Source organism: Postia placenta (genome assembly GCF_002117355.1).
Source record: "Postia placenta MAD-698-R-SB12 unplaced genomic scaffold POSPLAscaffold_2, whole genome shotgun sequence".
NCBI lineage: Eukaryota > Fungi > Basidiomycota > Agaricomycetes > Polyporales > Adustoporiaceae > Rhodonia > Rhodonia placenta.
In genome coordinates, this window is record NW_020169833.1 from 1,573,867 (window position 1) to 1,588,262 (window position 14,396).

The 14,396-nt window shown below is 58.2% G+C and overlaps 6 protein-coding genes across 6 annotated transcripts; 5 read left to right on the forward strand and 1 right to left on the reverse strand.

Moving 5' to 3' along the window:
* Positions 1-196: 196 nt before the first annotated feature.
* Positions 197-1,703, forward strand: POSPLADRAFT_1043622 (hypothetical protein; the record flags this gene model as incomplete). Its single annotated transcript, XM_024478353.1, has 4 exons — positions 197-1,012; positions 1,075-1,166; positions 1,246-1,425; positions 1,517-1,703. 4 exons carry the CDS (start codon positions 197-199, stop codon positions 1,701-1,703), a joined length of 1,275 nt encoding a protein of 424 aa, XP_024342927.1.
* Positions 1,704-5,074: 3,371 nt separating this feature from the next.
* On the forward strand, positions 5,075-5,467 carry POSPLADRAFT_1131161 (hypothetical protein; the record flags this gene model as incomplete). Its single annotated transcript, XM_024484035.1, has 1 exon — positions 5,075-5,467. One exon carries the CDS (start codon positions 5,075-5,077, stop codon positions 5,465-5,467), a length of 393 nt encoding a protein of 130 aa, XP_024342928.1.
* Positions 5,468-6,516: 1,049 nt separating this feature from the next.
* POSPLADRAFT_1043623 (hypothetical protein) lies at positions 6,517-8,164 on the forward strand (the record flags this gene model as incomplete). Its single annotated transcript, XM_024478354.1, has 8 exons — positions 6,517-6,616; positions 6,673-6,952; positions 7,011-7,192; positions 7,246-7,523; positions 7,576-7,722; positions 7,775-7,900; positions 7,954-8,067; positions 8,126-8,164. The coding sequence occupies 8 exons, from the start codon at positions 6,517-6,519 to the stop codon at positions 8,162-8,164; spliced, it is 1,266 nt and encodes a 421-aa protein (XP_024342929.1).
* A 69-nt stretch (positions 8,165-8,233) lies between these two features.
* Positions 8,234-11,581, reverse strand: POSPLADRAFT_1064608 (hypothetical protein; the record flags this gene model as incomplete). Its single annotated transcript, XM_024481824.1, has 15 exons — positions 8,234-8,560; positions 8,636-8,867; positions 8,923-9,087; positions 9,162-9,360; positions 9,412-9,531; positions 9,593-9,732; positions 9,785-9,838; positions 9,895-10,272; positions 10,341-10,381; positions 10,433-10,496; positions 10,549-10,721; positions 10,780-11,022; positions 11,085-11,115; positions 11,173-11,267; positions 11,351-11,581. The coding sequence occupies 15 exons, from the start codon at positions 11,579-11,581 to the stop codon at positions 8,450-8,452; spliced, it is 2,277 nt and encodes a 758-aa protein (XP_024342930.1). The 3' UTR covers positions 8,234-8,449.
* Positions 11,582-11,840: 259 nt separating this feature from the next.
* On the forward strand, positions 11,841-12,573 carry POSPLADRAFT_1064609 (hypothetical protein). Its single transcript, XM_024481825.1, has one exon. It carries the CDS (start codon positions 12,043-12,045, stop codon positions 12,430-12,432), a length of 390 nt encoding a protein of 129 aa, XP_024342931.1. The 5' UTR covers positions 11,841-12,042; the 3' UTR covers positions 12,433-12,573.
* Positions 12,574-12,784: 211 nt separating this feature from the next.
* On the forward strand, positions 12,785-13,801 carry POSPLADRAFT_1068912 (hypothetical protein; the record flags this gene model as incomplete). The annotated part of the gene is made up of 3 exons (XM_024482324.1): positions 12,785-13,127; positions 13,171-13,327; positions 13,749-13,801. Coding segments are annotated over 3 exons (553 nt in total), but the record flags the coding sequence as incomplete, so codon positions are not given.
* Between the last annotated feature and the right edge of the window lie 595 nt (positions 13,802-14,396).

The following is a 14,396-nucleotide window of genomic DNA, read 5'->3' on the forward strand; positions in this document are numbered from 1 at the left end:
ACGCCCCGGACCCTAGTGCTATAGATAAGTTGATTGGGGGAGCGCATGGGCTGAGATCCGTCAGCAGATCGAGTGCGATCGAGGAGATGGATCTGTTATGACGTCATGCAGCCGCTCGGCCGTGTGTGCTGTCAAGTACCACCGCCATGAACGAGTGGGTTCTCCACACCCCCTCTGCCCATAGCCTTGTCTCGCCATGGCCCCCGCGTCGAGTCCGAGCACGGTGTTCGACACCTTCCTCGGCGCCCTCCAGGGCACCATCTCCGTCCTCCTCACCTGCTTCGCCGGCTACACCGCCTCCCGCCACCGCCTGCTCACCAGGCAGACCGTCAAGCACATCTCCACCCTCTGCACCACCCTCTTCCTCCCCGCCCTCCTCATCGTCCAGATGGGCCCCGAGCTCACGCCCCCCTCCCTCTCCCGCTACTGGATCATACCCGCCTGGGGCCTCGCCTCCACCATCGTCGGACACCTCGTCGGCTGGGCCGGCCAGCGCGTCCTCGGCCTCAAGCACTGGACCATCATCGCCTGCGGCCGCCCCAACAGCAACGCCCTCCCGCTCCTCCTCCTCCAGAGCTTCGAGTCCACCGGCGTCCTCGAGCTCCTCGCGCGCGACGGCGACACCGTCAAGCAGACCCTCCACCGCGGCCGCAGCCTCCTCCTCCTCAACGCCATCGTCCAGCAGGTCTTCACCTTGCAGCTCGCCCCCAGCGTCCTCGCCCGCGACGACGGCCACCATAAGGCCGACCGCCAACGCTCCAACATCCTCCGCCCGGGCCCCGGCCGCCTCCTCCCCATCGTGCAGGACGAGGAGCGCGTCGGTCTGCTGGACGACCCAGACACAGAGGCCGAGCAACGTCCGGAGGTCCTCGGCGACGCCCTCGACCCAATTGTCGACGCGCCTGACGTGCACTGGCCGCAGTCCATCGCCGCATTCGAGAAGCCAGTCAAGAAGGTGTGGAGCTACATGAGCCCCCCGCTCATCGGCGCGATCATCGCGTTCGCCTTCGGAGTGAGTCTCCGCCCCGCGCTCTATGCAAACGCACCTGACCGTGACGTGCGGCATGCGCGCAGATGATCGGCCCCCTGCATAGGTGGTTCCTCGACGAGGACGGCGTCCTGTACGCGTCCGTCACGCAGAGCGTCAAGAACCTCGGCGACATCTTGTGCGTCCCTCCCGTCCGTCCCCTTCCGTCCCCCTCACACGCTCCTTCCAGTGCGGGCCCCGGCTGACCGTCCCCGTAGCGTCGTCCTGCAGACATTCTCCGTCGGCGCGGAGCTCGCGCTCGTGCCGTCCAGCCACCCGGGCTACCTGCCCACCGTCTGGGTGCTCGTCGTGCGCTTCGCCCTCATGCCCGCGCTCAGCCTGCTCTTCGTCTGGCTCACCGCGGGCCGCGGGTGGTACGTGAGCGACCCGCTCGTCTGGTGCGTCCCCCTCTTCTCTTCCTCTTCGCGTCTTCCCTTGCGCGTTTTCTCAGAAGGAGCCTCGATAAGCTGACGTGCCGCTTGCCCGCAGGTTCCTCCTCGTGCTGCTGCCCGCAGGACCGTCCGCGATGCTCCTCGTGAACGTCGCGGAGCTCGTCGACATCGACCAGGGCCCGATCGCGGGCTACCTCACGATCGCGTACTTCCTCTCGCCGCTCATGGCGGTCGTGTGCTCGCTCGGGCTCGCCGTCGTGCAGCGCGCGCAGGAGAGGGTGTGACCGCTGCGGTGGCGCAGAAAACTTTGTGGTGTGGATGGCGGCGTTCGCGCTGGGTTTGGCGCATTCTCGGGGATACGTTCGGAGCATCGGAGTTCAAGGATGCTCGCTGGGGGAGCGGCCATAAAGGGATGTTTGCCGTCAGGGTCCAGGTAGCGCAAGGGGTTTCCTGTAGTTCGCCAGGGTGATAATAAGCAAACGCGGATGGTTAGTCGCGCAGCACATGCTGCATCGGAGACACGAGCAGAACGGGTCGAAGCGAGTGGAGAGTTATTCTGTGATTTGGCGGCTCAGAGAGTGTACGCGACGGAGCCCGCTAGCAGCAGCAGTAGCGGATATATACATCACAGATACGGGGAGCGCCTGAGTTTTTACTTACCTTCGGGACTGGAACTCGAATCTGCGAGTCACTCGGCCATTGACAGTTGATCAAGAAACCACAGACTGGCTGTGCCTCACTAGTAGTGCTAGTGATTGCGGGTGCCATGGTACAATGACTAGCTGTGCCAGCAGCCCTGAGGCACACTGTGGTCTGCTCTGCGTGAGCGTCCGCAAGGAAGTACTCCGCGCAGAGAGGCCATCATTTTATGTGAGGTGCCGGATGCTGGCTGGCTGGCGGGCTGGCTGGTTTCTACGTCTACTATGCTTTGCTGTGGAAGACTATTCATCGATGTCTGCCGCCACGAATGGCAATTCTTCATCAGGAAAGAGGCTGTCTGTGCTGACTGAAATCAGAAAACACGGAAAGCCTCGGCTCAAGTGAAGACAGATGTTTGAATGCTGTCGCATGGCAAGTTTTACTCTGGCAATGATGATCATCTGAACGACGCGAAAAATAAGGCGTAAAAAACGCGCGTCGAGGAACGCTGCTTGGCACTGACACTGAAATATAGGAATTACAATCTGGGGTATTTTCAAGAACCAAGAAATAACAGAGACTGTACCCCAAGCCTCTGCAAGACAGACTTACCCGAGCTTTAGCTTGCTTACCAGGCCGTCCATTTCTTCGCAGGCATTTCCCCGTCTCCGCTGTACGCGGTTACTGTTCAAGTAACTTGTGTCGCGCTATGAATAGTACGTTGTAGATCGAGGCGCCCGATATGAGCCGACATGGTGGCCGATCGGAGATGAAAATAAAGTTTGCCCCACACTTCCCGCCGCAGCTTGAACCGCTACCGCCCACAAATTCATCAGTTGTATGGTATGCGGGTCTTAGTAGACGTAGTGTATACGGCGAGACGTCTCATCGTCGTGCCCGCTACTAGTAGCAGCGAAGGGCTGCATGTACATGTTCCCGCCGAAAAACCACCCGGAGGGGCCCGCAGGAAGCTGGCGATCGAACAGTCGCCGAACCGTACTGGGTTCCGAGCCGATGAGCTCGTCATGGCTGCTCAAGGCAGGCTCGGTGAGTTCTGCGACTTCTTTTGTGATGGAGACATAACTTTAATCTTGCATGTGAGCAGCGAGCTTTCATGATGTGCAGCGGACGAGATGAGGTCCAATGTACTGTCAGCAGGCTCAGCGGGAAAATGCAAGACCCTTACCAAGATTGACATTGTCTGACGCCCATTGAACGTACTAGATCGCGTATAGTGTCCCCTCAAAACATTTCATCGTTCACAGAACCTTTCGTTGAACACAAGCGTAGCCATCACTTCCATGGACGAAGACCATGGTGTATGGACAGAGTTGATGAAGTTGCGAATAGTACAAGTTAGGATTAGAAAGGGGAGGCTACCAACACCAGCATTCCTACACTGTACGGATATTCAGTCCTCCTTGTTATCTGTGGAAGACACTAACAAACTTCCAGACAATGACGACATTTCAGGAAAGAATTTGTAGCAAATATTAGCATTCATCCCACGGGACCGCTTTTCAACAGCTGCCCAGCGCACGAACACCGGCCCTCTGAAGACCTGGCATCTCTTTAGGTCACCGTGGAGACCACGTTCATCAAGGGCTAAGGGAATGTGATAGTATATCGGCCAATCATTGTCTGGCGGCCCCGTGTATTCCTTATCCTCATCCGGATGCAACGTTCTTACCCCAATCAGTGCGCCCCATATCGCTACAAGGAAGCTAACACTATTTTCTTTTGTCTTGGTACATACCTGACTATGCAGCTTTACTCGCAGTATGGAAGAACAACACTGATTATTCCATCTGTATCTGCCCTTTCTGCGTCACGGCTGCCTTGTAGCTGTTCTCCCAACTTCGTCGGCGAAGTAAATCGCTGTGGGGAGTGATCAGCAAGCAGTCCATGTGCGTCGGAACGTCACCAACACTCATATGAACGCGCGTTCGAAGACCAGTGACTGCGCTTCCGTCATACAGCAAGTTCCCTGCATGTACCGCTCCTCCTCTACGGGTCATGTCTTGACGCAGCGCAGCAGATCCCTGAGAATGGAACGGGCTGCGTGTACATTTATGGTGGGGCAATGTCTGATCTCCCTCACCGGTAACTACACCCGTACTATCGATTCTTGTAGGACCGGCTTCTCTGCGCGTAACGCATTCGCATTTCACTGATGCTTATCACATAGAAGTTCGCGGCTGGATCATAGGGACGGTGAAAACCAGTGTCTGCCCAAGCTCAGTGTTGCGAACGCGGCGGTCATGACCAGGACATCTGATAGCCGGGTACGTACCATTTGTGTTCTATTATTGCCAGCTACCGCGTGGTTCGTCCAACAGGGTCTGAGAATTTGGCTCAGCTGGCGTACAGAGACTAAGACTGCAGCCCGGAGAGCATCGTCATTTCTCATGCTTGCTGATTGCACATGTTAGCCTTTCAAGAACGCCGTATGATGAGGCAGCCGATTTCCACAGTAGACCTGACTTCTTTCCGCAATATCACGAAAACATCTGGTACCTTCTCAAGCAACCTGGGGTCGTGCGATTCATATCCGAGCCCGCCGTCGTGTCCTGTGCCCTAGTTGTAGCTTACAAAATCGAGGGGTTCGCAGCTGTATGCTACAGTAGCGGCATGTCTGCCATCGTATAAGAGACGCATGCGAGCTCGGACGTGAAGCATCTACCTTGCTGTACGAGGAAAGTGACCCATCGATAATGTTCAACGTGTAAGTCAACCTGCTGTCCATATGCGATAAGCTCACCATCTAGAGGCAGCGTGACACAGGCAAGTGAACAGCCGATGAGCGCTCCGGGTCCACAGCATGCCGTGTATGTCACCACGGGGTACGTTGATCCCTCACAGAGTACCCCGACTGGCTGACGCATCTCTCCATGCTTGTAGATTTCCATACGACGATCCAACCCATGTACATCAAATCGCGCCATCTCAGACCCACAGCACAAACTTCAGTACTCACGAAGAGGCTACCGCATACGGTCTGAGTACTCCCGCCGTCATGCCACCCGCCGTCGCTCCCCGCATCGATCCGCATTTAACAGAGTCTGTCCCAATCGAGGCCGCTAAGTGTCGCTGGAGTGACTTTCCCTGCGGCATGATCGTATGGGATCTATCGCCTACTGGAATTACGCGACATCTCAAGGAGCAGCATTTCGACGACATAGTCAACATCTGGCAAGATAGGAAGCGTGGAGACTGCCGGTGGTCGACTAGTGGTCAGCCCTGCCGTAGCGAGCTGTACTACGGTGGCTTCGGCAAGCATGTCGCCTCAGTTCATCTGAAGAGCGTTTCCTGCAAATGCCCAGCATGCGGACGGGAGTGTTGCAGGCTAGATGCGCTCAAGAGGCATCAACGGGAGACATGCGTGGGGCAGGCGCCCACGGACAATTGACATGGCTGGGTCACGGGAAAGCCACTTCTTGACTACCCTGTGTGTCGTATATCCTGACTGGACTGACGCAATGCCGCCAGATTTCCTATGTTCATAACTGGCCGTTAACGCTCTCTTTGGATATTGTGTATGTGTATGGGTTAGTTCTAGTATCCTTGGCCTTGGAACAGGACATTCAGTTTTTGTTCTATTTCTGCAATTTACAGACTTCGTGTAGATGTTTCCTCGCCGCAACGTGCGTGATGAATATAGACGTGCGCTAGACCGTGCCTTGGGCCACAAGCCTTCGCGGTACACAGGACATTGATCATTGTCAAGCTAATTTTGAGCCACAGGAATGGTTTAAATCGATTAAGCTAGCTTCCAAATTCACAGTGGAGTTTCTCATGTCCGAGAGCGGCTGGGGAGGATCCAGCAACACGCGCGCGATGTGCGGCCAGGTAGACGCCTGATCAAGACATAGAACTCTACTGACAAAGCAGCGACTTGAGCGCCTGTAATCCTGCCTAAGTGGATATTTATTTAACCTGCCACCCCATGAGCAGGACACCGAGTATCCCAGAGCTATTCGGTGTTCTGTGTCTGACGAAGATTTCGAACGGGAAATATTAGAGGAAGGTCAGACAGAGAAAGGCGGGTACAGAAGAATGCCGCCTCACGCGCTAATTTACGTGCGATACAATGGCCCTTTTCGCAAAAAATACGCTCGTAGGCAGAATATGTGAGTCAATAAGTGACTGAGCGTTCGGTCGGACCATACCAATCAGGCGGCGGGACTTCCACCTTCTGTCACAAAAACAATTTATGTTCTGGTACTATTTGAACTCATATATGCGCATCATAAATGTAGCTGTAGAATGTGTCCACGATAGATGAGCATTTGTATATACCTGGGTGCTACGCCACATTTTTACTTTTAGGCGGCAATGTAGCAGTCGATCAAGATCGTGAGGCGGCAAGGGCCGATTACATCTTGATCAAGCTGGAGTGGTGGGCGCTTCACGCACCTTGTTCAGTTCCACATCTTTCGAGCGAGTCGGAACCTGTGGATGTCTCAGCAACAAACAGCACCTAAGCCTTCGCTCCAGGGGGTCCGCATCAGAGCCAGGAAAGGTGCTGTAAAGGCACACGCAAAGCACGAACCCACCGGTACGTCCTCCAAGTCCCGTCATGTCTCAAAATTACTCACTCGGGCCACTCTGTAGTCTTCCGAGACCAGCTTCTCAAACACCTCGAAACTGTTCCCGAAAACGACTTTGAAGGCTTTACCAACAAACTTGTCCAAGCTGGTTCCACACTCGAGTACCTGAAGTATGCAGATGTTCTTTTCGAGATCCTCCTCGTCGGCGGCTTGCTTCAGCCCGGAGGCAGCTACCTCGATGATGGCGCGCCGATCTCTCCGTTCTCGATTGTCCACGCCAAAGAGCCCGTGGAAGTCGCAGACATAAAGCAGTATGTTGAAGTACTGAACAAGCTCATCAGGAGGTATGTGGAGTATGCCAGTAACCTGTATACTCGTGTGCCTGACCGTATCTCCGCACAGATACAAGTACCTCCAGAGACCTCTAGAGGATACTTCCCTCCCTACCCTACTTCAGTACCTGAACAGATGGACCGATGCACAGAAGGAGAAACTAGCTATCGCCACGGCCCTTCTGATGTCACAAGGCCTGGCCAGTGCCAGCTGTTTGCAGAGTCTTACGAAGGATCATCTCGTGAAGAACGGTACGCAGCCCTGCGGCTCGAGTCGTCCACAGCTCATCCGGATCCTTACCCAGATGTTGCGCTCAACGCCATCACGACAATCTTCCGTGCCTACCTCACGGATCAGGCCATGGACCACCTCGCCGGTGCCCTGCGGCGCGGCGGGATCAAGGACCTGACGCTGTTCTTCCCACCAAACAAGCGCGACGATAAAATACTCGACGCGCATTTCCGCCAGGCGGGCCTCCCGCAGGTGGCGGAATGGTGGACGAAGCGCCAGTACGCGTCCCTCAAGGAGGGGATCATTAAGACGCTCCGGGAGATGCTCGAGCAGGGCGTACCCCATGTCGAAGTCCGTCTTGCGTTGCCGTGCCTCCACGCTGCCCGTCCTGATCGTTTCGTAGATCGTGGCTGCTATCAAGACTCGTCAGGAGGAACAGCCCCTGCCTGACACGGAGCTGGTGCAGTGCATTTGGCAGGGCCTGATAGCCTCAGTCGAATGGTCGGCTCGCCAGGACCAGAATGAAGCGCTCGCGCTTCGTGAGATAAGCGTGCGTTGCCAGCAAGTAGTGATGCTTCTTACTGAACCATATTCGACACTAGGGCTTCGCGGATATCCTCGAGCCGTTCTGCAATGGGGCGAAGACCGAGGTCGCTCTCATCAACATCGTCCAAGTATACTGTTACGAAGATACGCGCATCATCAAGGCATTCCCGCAGATTCTGAAGGTAGGCTCCCCCGCATATGTGCATACACCCCTTTGATTGACGACCCTTCACAGGTTTTGTACAATAAGGACTGTATTTCTGACCAGGCTATTATCTATTGGCACCAGAAGGGAGCGAAGCCGCAGGGCAAGCAGCACTTCCTGCAGGCGGCGGCACCACTCGTCAAGGTACGTTACGAGACCCTATCCGTGAATGTTCGAACACTATTGATTGGCAATCTCTCAGTTCTTGCAGGAGCAAGACGACAGTGAGGAAGAAGAGTAAACTAAGGACCATACTATGCGCACATCACGACAGAAGTTTTAGCGTTTTCTGTGTTACCGTAACCGTATATTCAAATATATTAGAAAGACGGTTCGATTGACGCCGAGGAAAGTTTGTGTACACACTGAAGAAACCATGAACGTCCGGACACACGGATATACAATGCAACGTTAGCGTAGTAATGGTACAGAACGCGCGAGGGTTGCAACAGAGACGGGCCCAGCGCCGCCGCCCGCTGCGAAGGTTACAACAGATCATCTTGAGAGCTCACAGAGTCAATAGTCGTCACCAGGCCTCAGGCATCGGAGGAAAGTCACCATTCCAGCCGCTGCCATTGCCCATCTGCAGGAAAATGCCGTCCGACCCGTTCGATGGCAGCCCGAGGTCCGTCAGGTTCTGCATGAAGCAAAGCGGCAGCCATTGAGCATAATGCGGCACGACGCGCGACGGGGAGGAGGAACGACCACTGACTTGTTCCTGCAGCCAGAGCGGGATCGCCGAGGGGCTGAACAGCGCCCGGTTGTCCGGCAGCGTCCCCGGGCCCATGCCCAGCTCTTCCAGCGTGAACTGGAACTGCGGCAGGCCGTTCGGGTCCGCGAACGGCGGTGGGGCCATCATGTCCGGGGCGCCGGGCGGCGCGGGGATGACGGGCCCGATTTTGCGCCTGAGATTGGCGAGCATGACGCGGAGGGTCAGCGCGTACCTGCAGACAGACGTCAGCGCGCCCGCGCGAGAGATGATATACGCAAGAGACTGACCTCTCTGCAGCCACTTCCGACAGCAGCTCCGCGAGCTGCTCGACTTGCGCCGTGATCGCGGGGAGATCCAGCTCGGCCGGAAAGAGGCTGGCCATCTTGAGCAGGAACAGGCCTGAGAACGCTGCCGTCACCAGGCTGTCATGCACCGCGTAGCGCAGCGCAGCCCTGCGAATGAAAAAAAGAGCGCGGGCGGCGTGAGCAACGCGTGCGCTCAGCATCATGGATGCGAAAGAGCAGACCTGTATGTAGGCGAGTTGAGCAGGTTCGACAGGCAGCTGAACGCCGCGTCTTTTGCCTGGAACGCGAGCTCGCGCTGCTCGAACGGCATCTTGTCCCAGGAGACGCCACGCAAGGCGACGCAGACGAGCCACAGCTTCGCATAGTGCAGCTCGCCGATGAGGATCTTGCGGGGCAGGGCTTCCTCGTCCATGCTCTGGTCTGCCGGGCCGTCAGCACCTCCGCGACGCACAAATAAGTATGGGCGCGTACGGTGCAAATGGTCGCAGTCCTCCCACCACTTGTCGAGCGCAACGTTGGCGCGGCGGATGAAGTTGAGCGTGTTGTGGTTGACCTCGCCCTTGAGCGGTGTCAGGGTCTCGTAGATTTGTGCTGCCAGTCGGTGGCCTGCGTCAGTGCGCCGTCCGGTTGCTGACTATGGCATCCCACTCACTTTTTTGCGCGATCAACTCAACCTGTGAGACAAGGCGCACGTCCGTTGGCGAGGCCATGGGATGCGAGAGGAGGAGCCGGCAGTGGTTGATAGAGCTCTCGTCGCGCAAGACGATTGGGCGCCCAGTACCCAAGCTCATCCTGCAGCAGAGGTCAATACACAAGCGCTGCGGTTATCACGGACTAAACATACTGGTGGTCAAACCAATACAGGCACAGCCATATCCGAGCAGACACGACTGTGGATCTTGAGCGTCAGTACGTGTAAGAGAATGTATGGCCCACTACTCACCTAGGTTACGCTCCTCTTCCTCCGTGCGCTTCTTCGCGCTCTCGTGGTCAGCGAGCTTCTCGAGCGCACGATGCAACCCAAGGTCGAGCGCCATGCGCATCGCGTGGCCGCTGGGCAGCCAGCCATTCGTGCTCCACGCCGCGAGCAACAGCATGCCCTGCACCGCCTCTTTACGCACGACAGGCCCGAACAGCGACGACCGCGCGATGCCCTGCGCCTCCTCGAGGCACTTGTAGAACGTGGGGCTCAGCGCGCCCGTCCCGCTGCGGATCTTGCTCGCGACGGCCAGGATCGAGTCGAACGTCCAAGGCGTGCGCTCCATGAGCGCCTCATATGTGTCGTAGCTGGGGTCGAAACAGGGTATGAAGAAGTGGCATCCGGAGAAGAAGCTGCGCGATGTGAGGTGCGTGGCCCGTGAGTACCACGGTCATGGTGCGTTTCATACACGGAGACGCACATAGTATAGAGTTCGCGGGCTTCTGCGTCAGAGACGAGGTTCTGGCCAGGCTTCATTTAGGACAGGTCGTCGTACCGAATGTCAGCGCTGACCTTTTCGACAACATGGGGAAACGCGTTGCGAGGCGTAGGTTCTGCCTTCTTGCGCTTCTTGACCCTTGAAATCACGCCAGATTAACGAACGGCCAACACTGTTAGAGCTGTGTTACCTTGGTGGTGACGCAGATGGTGCGACAGCCGCCGCCTCCGCGGCAGCGTTTGCGAGGCCCTGCAATGCCTCGATGGGCGCATTCAACGTCGACCTGGGGAGCGTGTCCTCGGACTCGTCCTCGGAAGAAGGCGCCGTGCTGGGAACGATGCCGTACGTCGCGTACTTGTGGGGCTACGCACACGCGGGGTCAGCAGCTGCGCGGCAATCAGGCATGCGGAGACAGACGCACGGGTGGCGCGAAGCCGGGCAGGGGCGGGAAGGACCTGGGCACAGGCCGCGACGGGCCGTCCACGGGGCCGGGGGACCCATAGACGTCCACACTGTTGCGCAGCGGCGGAGGCATGGGGGGCGGTGCGCCGTTCGCGTAGATGGAGTGCTGGACGATGGCGGCGGTCTGCTGGCTCTGGGCGTGGATGGCGGACAAGATCCTGTCGAGCGAGGACTGCATGCCGATCATCTGGCTCTGCATGACCTGCGTTGTGCGCGTGCGCGCGGTCAGCGTCAGCGCACGCGGGAGTCGCGCTGCACACTCACGAGGTACTGGCCCTCCAAGCGGGAGAGACGTCTGCGAGGAGACGGGGGCGGGGTCAACGACGGGCGAGCAGGAGAGAGGCGGACGCACTCGACGCTTGCGCCAGACATGAGCTGGACATTTTTCTTCTCTGGTTTCTCAAAGACGCAGGGCGTACCGCTTAGCTGACACCGACGACAAGGAGCCTAGGCAGCGGCCGGGCCGGGCGGGAGCGCGGGCCACGGGCGTCGTGAGGGGCAGGGCGCGGGAGAGACAGCGCGGGACGCACCTCGCCTTCGCACCTGTTCTTGCCCTTACGGCAGGCGGTGCACGCGCGCGCACCACGCTTCGGGATGTGCGTTGCTGACGACGCGGACGGCGCGGACAGGCCCGGCGGCGCGTTGTCGGGCGACATGGCCATGGCGTCGGCGCGAGCGCTGCCGCCGACGGGGAAGGACGTGCGGCGGCGCTTTGCCGTCGGGTGGTCGTACTCGGCGGACGTGGAGGGCGAGAGCGACATCATCGATGGCGGGCTGGCGGGCGGGCGGGCGGGCGGGGCGACTCGGCTGCGTCCCCCGGCCCCTCGAGCTTATACCATCCCCTCCGCCAGCTGCCGTGGGAACACCGGCCACCCTGCGCATGTGACCGTGCCAGGGTCTCGCCCCGTCAGCTGTCCCGTGGAATAAGCTCTGGCCTGAACTCTCCGCGGCGCGCAATGCGCTTATAACCTGCTCGTCGACACATCCTCCAGCGCCCTCTGATAACCCCCGCTGCTTCACGCGATGCTCGCGTAATGATCGCCTGTCCTCTTGTATTACACTGTCGTCTGCTGCTTCCGTCCCCGCCCGCTGGCTCTCACAGTTCTGTGCACGCCGCTTCTGCCCCCTGCGGCATATAGGCAGCCCAGCGGCGCATACACGGAGAGCCGTCGCCCTCCTCGCTCCTGCGTCTCCGTTCTCTCCCTTCGCGAAGCTGCGAGAGATGTTCGGGGCCTTTCTCTGCGGTAAGCTCGACCCCGTCGTGAGACTCGACCTCACATTTACGCTCGTCTTTGTCGCACGTGTCGCACTCGTCCGATCGAGCGGGGGCATTCAAGACAGCGGATCGCGGCCATGCGCAACATCTCGTAATGCGTGTGATCGCTGTGCCTGGGCTCGCGCAGGCCATCACGCAGCATTCATAGCGTCTGGCGGCGCTCATCTCGCGCTGCAGTCGGATGCCACCCCACTGGTTTATCCCCGCCAAATACCGCAAAGCCTCCATCCACCCGTGCTCACTAAGGCTCATTGTTCTTTGCTCCGACATCTTCTACCATCATGCTGGAACCCCCCTCCTGGTTCTTCCAGGTTCCCAGCTCGTCTCACTCTTTGATCTTCCTGCGGGCTGTGGCTAGAACCCCGGCCATCTGTTACGGCACCTGCGGAGCTGTGGACCGGAGGCGCAGGGCCCAGGCGCAAACATTGTACGACCGCGTTTGAATATGATCTTCATTTGCAATCATTCAGAAATTTGTGAGATGCCACGCGGAATCAAGGCTTTATCGCTGTGGGGTGCGTACTGCAGGCAGATTTCCAAGTGGGTTCGCCTGCAAGTGTCACACGGCCATCGTCGCGTTTGCGCTCCTGCCTGCGCCGAACCATGACCCTAGCGCGTTCGGCGCTCTGCACTATTTAGGGCCCCACGCGCCTCTGACTTTCGTCCAATGACGATCGGACCATCTTATCATGTCACTTTGCAATATGCAGCGTCGACACCGTGTGCCGGCGATGGCTGCGGAAGGATACGAGGCATGCATTCAGGTACGATTATGCAGGCGGACCCGCGACTGCGCGACCGAGGAAGGTTGCGCAAGGCACAAGAAGCGCAGGCCGCACGATAAGAGGCGTGATCGAGAGAAGATCGGCCCCGCGGGGGAAGGCATGACGTCACTGGGGAACGAATCACCTCTGGCGACGCTGCACCTGTCGATACTGGACGCGAGCGCGCGCGCGATGCTGCCCGTGGACGCGCGCGAGGCGAAGGTGTTCGAGCTCCTGTTTGAGGGGCGAGCGGGTCACTGCGATCTGGTGCGTGTTCTACGATTGATTCGGGTCGATTCGCGTGCGTCAGGGATGCATGTGCGGGCACGTCCGGGACGCGTTGTTCGCACGGCGAGACGAGTGCTGGAGAGACGAAGTGCGCGTTGAGAGAAACCGCGAGAAAGACGTGTTCAAGGGGTATAGAGGCGCACGCAGGGGGTATAGAGGCGCACGCAGGGGGTGTAGAGGTGCGCGCTCGGGATGTAGAGGCGCATTTGGATGCGCACTCGTGTGTAGACGTACAGACATTCAATGCGCACACAGTTCACGCCTTGGCAAGTACAATCGCTCCGTGCGGGCGAGGCTACAGTCCTCCCGCAAGTCGCTACCCACTACTGCGCTCTCGATCTCACCCGAAGCACATCCCTCTCAACGCTGTCTCTTCCCGTGTGATTCTCGCTGTCGCAAGCCCACTGCCCCCACGTATGGTCAGACCCGTCGAGTTGCGCTGTTCACGCCCGAGCGAGTCGCCTGTCGCCACCCGTCATCTCGGTCGCGCTCTAATTCTGCCCGGAATGGTCAGCTTTTGGCATCAACAGTAGCGCGTCTGCAAAGCTCGCTCACCTCCGATGCGTGATATTGCGTACAACGCCTGGTGTCTCAGTTCAGGCTCCGGACTCAAACGCGAGCCTCTGACTGCACGAGACTTGAGGGTGGACTGAATCCATTTCGCGGGTTCGGCCGGACACAAAAAGCTACTGAATAAAATAAAAAAGGATGAGTTCGGGAGCAATGTACTTGACTTTTCGGCTTTGCGTGAGCAATGCCTATGGCCGCAGGGCGAGCGCGCGCTGCTCCCCGAGCGGGGGGTGCCGCTCCGTATATCAGCCGCGGACATAGTGTCACGAGTTGGTACGGCGCCTAGCCGTTTTTTAATTTTTCCTTTTTGCGGGCTCGAACCCGCGACCTCTGTACTACTGGCCTGATATGGACACTTCGTTATCTACTGTACGATTAGATTAGATGGGGCGGCAGCGCACGGCACAGCTCGGGCTCCGCTGACACAGCCGCTCTGACTCACCGGCCCCCGGGGCCGCGTCGGCATGCTGTGCACGGACCAGCTGCGCACGGACCAACGCGCACAGCCTGCCCTAATCTCCCCATGTATATAAACCGGCCTCTGCTGCCCTAGGGACCTCAGTTTCGACCTCTTGTCCCTAGGTCAGTAAGCCCTCACTTGTATCCTTACTTACCCTTTACTAACTAATACATTTCTTGTCCCTAGCCTTAGGTTTGAGCCTCGCTCACCATCGCTTC